At 37.6% G+C, this 3589-nt stretch overlaps 2 protein-coding genes across 4 annotated transcripts in view; both read right to left on the bottom strand.

Moving 5' to 3' along the window:
- gnpat2 (glyceronephosphate O-acyltransferase 2) overlaps positions 1 to 712 on the bottom strand; it is a 10048-nt gene extending 9336 nt beyond the window's left edge. Inside the window, exon 1 of the mRNA XM_032542503.1 lies at positions 506 to 712. Coding sequence (XP_032398394.1) covers positions 506 to 517 — 12 coding nt within the window. The 5' untranslated portion in view covers positions 518 to 712. The remainder of the gene's footprint in view (positions 1 to 505) is intronic.
- Positions 713 to 2815: 2103 nt separating this feature from the next.
- The window catches only part of lpin1b (lipin 1b), a 25236-nt gene continuing 24462 nt past the window's right edge, over positions 2816 to 3589 (bottom strand). For all 3 annotated transcript variants that reach the window (XM_032543295.1, XM_032543296.1, XM_032543293.1), the window contains exon 20: positions 2816 to 3589. This exon is cut by the window's right edge and continues 333 nt beyond it. The gene's annotated coding sequence lies outside the window, so the exon portion shown is untranslated.

A 3589-nucleotide genomic window follows, 5' to 3' on the forward strand; every position in this document is an offset into this window, starting at 1 on the left:
TATATATATATATATATATATATATACACAAACTAGTAATCCAACAATTCCAACCATTTCTAACGTTATATGTCTTAAAACATGTTTGAAGGAGATCTTTAAACACCCAGTAGTCAATGAAGGTCTTTATCTTAGTTAGTTATGAACAGAAAGAAACACTAACTTCTATCTTTTCTATTTAGTACTATGACCCTCTAATCTCGGTTGAAAGCAGTTACTCAGATATGTAGGTCAAAGTGTCCGCAGTTTCTGGCCTCAGCTCTATTGGACATATGTCTTTGCACTATTTGCAGCCACTATGGCCCCAGCTTAAAAACACAGCTAGCACATCAAATGGATTTCGCTCCTTCGGTCTCCATGTCAGCCCTCGGGTAAACTTTATTAACCTTTAAAGCGTCTACGCTCGTGCTGTGCACAAGAGCAAGCGACGAAGCGGTCTGAAAGGATGCCAGCCTGTTCTCCATCAAACCAAACCCATTTCAACAGGTGCAGACGGGTGTCTTACCGTGTTCGCCATTCTTTACTGAATCAAACATAAAGCTCGCAGACGGCTGTGACCTTACTGACTTTTGCTTTTGCTTTCCGTACTTTAAAGCTCCCTTCGAAACACCCTGCGTGGAGCGGAGCACCCCCACGGAGCCAAGCCAATGGTATCGCTGGTTTTAGAAACTCCTCCCGCGTATTGTAATGTGCAGCCCTTTGCTCTTGAATGACCCCCCCCTCCACTATTGTGTGTGGCAAAGTGGAACATCTGCTTGCAGATAGACAGTTACATGAGCATGCACATGTCTGAGACTAAGATAAAGTGTGTAGTGCACACTTTTGTCACCCGAACAATTTCTGTGTTTTTGTGCTTACAATCAATTTTTTTTTTAGATTATTTTTTGAGGGGTTTTCCTGTATTAGACAGAGACAGATATGAAAGGGAGAGAGAGAGAGAGAGAGAGAGAGAGATGGGGGACGACACGCAGCAAGGGGCCGAAGGCTGGATTCGAACCCGGGGCGCTGCAGGACTCAGCCAACATGAGGCAAGCTCTCGTACTGGGGGAGCTAGAGACGACCCGGTTTAAGATCAATTTTATAGTCGTTCTCTAATGTTTTCTCTCCAAGGATTCATGGAGACTGAACAGATAAGTCCCTACTTAGGTAACCCTGCATCCTGTCAGCCTTCCCTCATCCCCCTCTATCTGCCTGTGAGCATCTGGTGCATCACACTGATAAACGACAAGTGAAGAGATGCAACTGGAGCCTAAATGGACCTAAACTTTGTACCTCTTGTTTAAAAATGCATCTGCTCTTCAGGCAGCGGTGTAATGTGACTGCCGGTGAGTAGATTTACTGCAATACAAATTTGAGCTACTTTATTTGAATATGATCATTTTATGCAACTTTATACATGTCAGAAGCCATTATTGTACTTTTTACCCCATTACATTTGCCTTCATGCCCATGATTAAATTTCTCCATGCCCTTCCTGTCCAGAAAAAAAGATGAAGGCCTAACTCCAAATTTGGTGTTTTTTAACTTAGATTTTGTCTGATAAACTGAAAGCTGAAGTGCCCCTTCATGGGGTGAGAAATTGATCCTACTTCTTAAGATTAATTAATTATTATTATTATTTTTATTATTATTATTAATATTATATAACCCTCTTGGATGTGCTGGAAAATGCATCTCACAAAGCTGACTATAGGGGCTGTTCTCACGGGACAGCGACGCTACAAACATGATGATCCTACAAAATATGATACCTCACTGTAGATCAAACAGTTTATCAGAATCAGAATCAGAAAAGGATTTATTGCCAAGTAACACTTACAAGGAATTTGCCTTGATGGTTGGTGTGTACATAAACAAACATATTAAACATTAATATCAAATCAATATATATATATACATTTGTTAACATTAGCACAACCTTAAACATCTACAGCAGTAAAATGCAACATTCACGTTGTGTAATGCAATAGTAATATTAATCCACAAACAATATATAATAGGAAAATGCTTACAGGGAACATTTTTATTGCACAATGATGTACTTTTACTTTTAATACCTTCAGTACATATTGCTGATAATACTGAATGCAGGGCTTTTAAAGTATCTGAATACTTTTAAAGGATCTGAATATGTCTTCTATCACTGTACTCAGGTGAATAAAGTGCTGCCATGTTGAACATTAACACAGTGAATCAGTGGATATTGACACACACTCAGTCACCGGTGTACCAAGGCATTTTTTTAATAAGTTTGATTTCATACATTTAAGTAAATGAAAATCATTTCTTGATCAATATCTTGTTCACAGTTGAGGCAGAGATAATACGCTTTCAGGCTTTGTTTAGTAGCTCTTTCATGGAAAGAATAATACAAGCATTATATACACATCCTCTTTTATAAACTACAGGCTTTCTCAATATGATGATACTGTTCAGATAGGTATATTGACAGTAAAAACCACTGATGCATTAGGCAGGTCACCGTGATAGCAGCTTCTATACATATACTGTATATGACCTCAGGTTATCTGTGGTATTGTAAGAAATAAATATCACTTTACAAGTGTCTGTAACTTAGAAAAAAGGTCAAACATTCCTTTTAATATCGTGGCCTACTATCCGCTCTAAGCTTTAGATAAGTCCAATAAGGGGTTTGCTTTAAGTGACATTACAAGGACATGGGAGTACAGTAAAAGAACCAATGGGTAATGTATATGTAAGCTACATTTTATATCAGTTAGTATGTCATCAGATGAATAAATAAAATATACTCAACGCCATTTATGGAAACATACATCTCAGAGAGTGGAACATGTCACATAGACTTATTGTATGAACTGGAAAAATTAAAAGGCGTTTCATGAAAGCCAAAACAAAAATCACATTCTGATGACAACATATAGACAGTGTGGATTTCAATAGAAAAATTAAAAGGATACTCTTGATTTTGACCACTGAAAATCTTTTGCTTTCTGTTCTCCTGTCAGCTTTGTCTCAACAATAAATATTCATTCAAAATTGTCTTTATAATGCACCCCCTGTCAGGATAATGTCAAGCTACATAGATGATCACTGATTCATTGTGCTCTGTGATGCATTTTAAACGTAATATGTAACTAATACTGACTTGGTGAACAGAATTTTAGATTACACACACATATGTGGCTATAAAGTCAAATTAGCCTGCATGTATTGATATACGTATATATCTGCATTTCCATGCTGATTGAGGATCTGTAACAGTCTGGACTAAACAAATCCAGAGTACAAAAATAAATTCATCATTGAGTATTTGGCACAAGTTTAAGTAACTTGCTCTCTGATGAGTGCACAGTGTGTCTGTGTGATGCTCTTATGAACCGACGCCATATAATCTGTTAGAGACAGAATGCAACTGTCTGCCTAAATAGGGCAGAAAGCTACCTAGCTACCTAAATAATGTCAAGACTCAATCAAAAATAATGTGCTAAGCTGCCTGAATAAATAATTATAATATCTCATATACATACATCTAGTCAGAAGGCTACAGAGGCCATCTTTTCATAAAAGTGCGCTTACATCCATCTTGTGCGTTATACGAGTATTCACA

Source organism: Etheostoma spectabile, chromosome 18, assembly GCF_008692095.1.
Source record: "Etheostoma spectabile isolate EspeVRDwgs_2016 chromosome 18, UIUC_Espe_1.0, whole genome shotgun sequence".
Classification (NCBI taxonomy): Eukaryota; Metazoa; Chordata; class Actinopteri; order Perciformes; family Percidae; genus Etheostoma; species Etheostoma spectabile.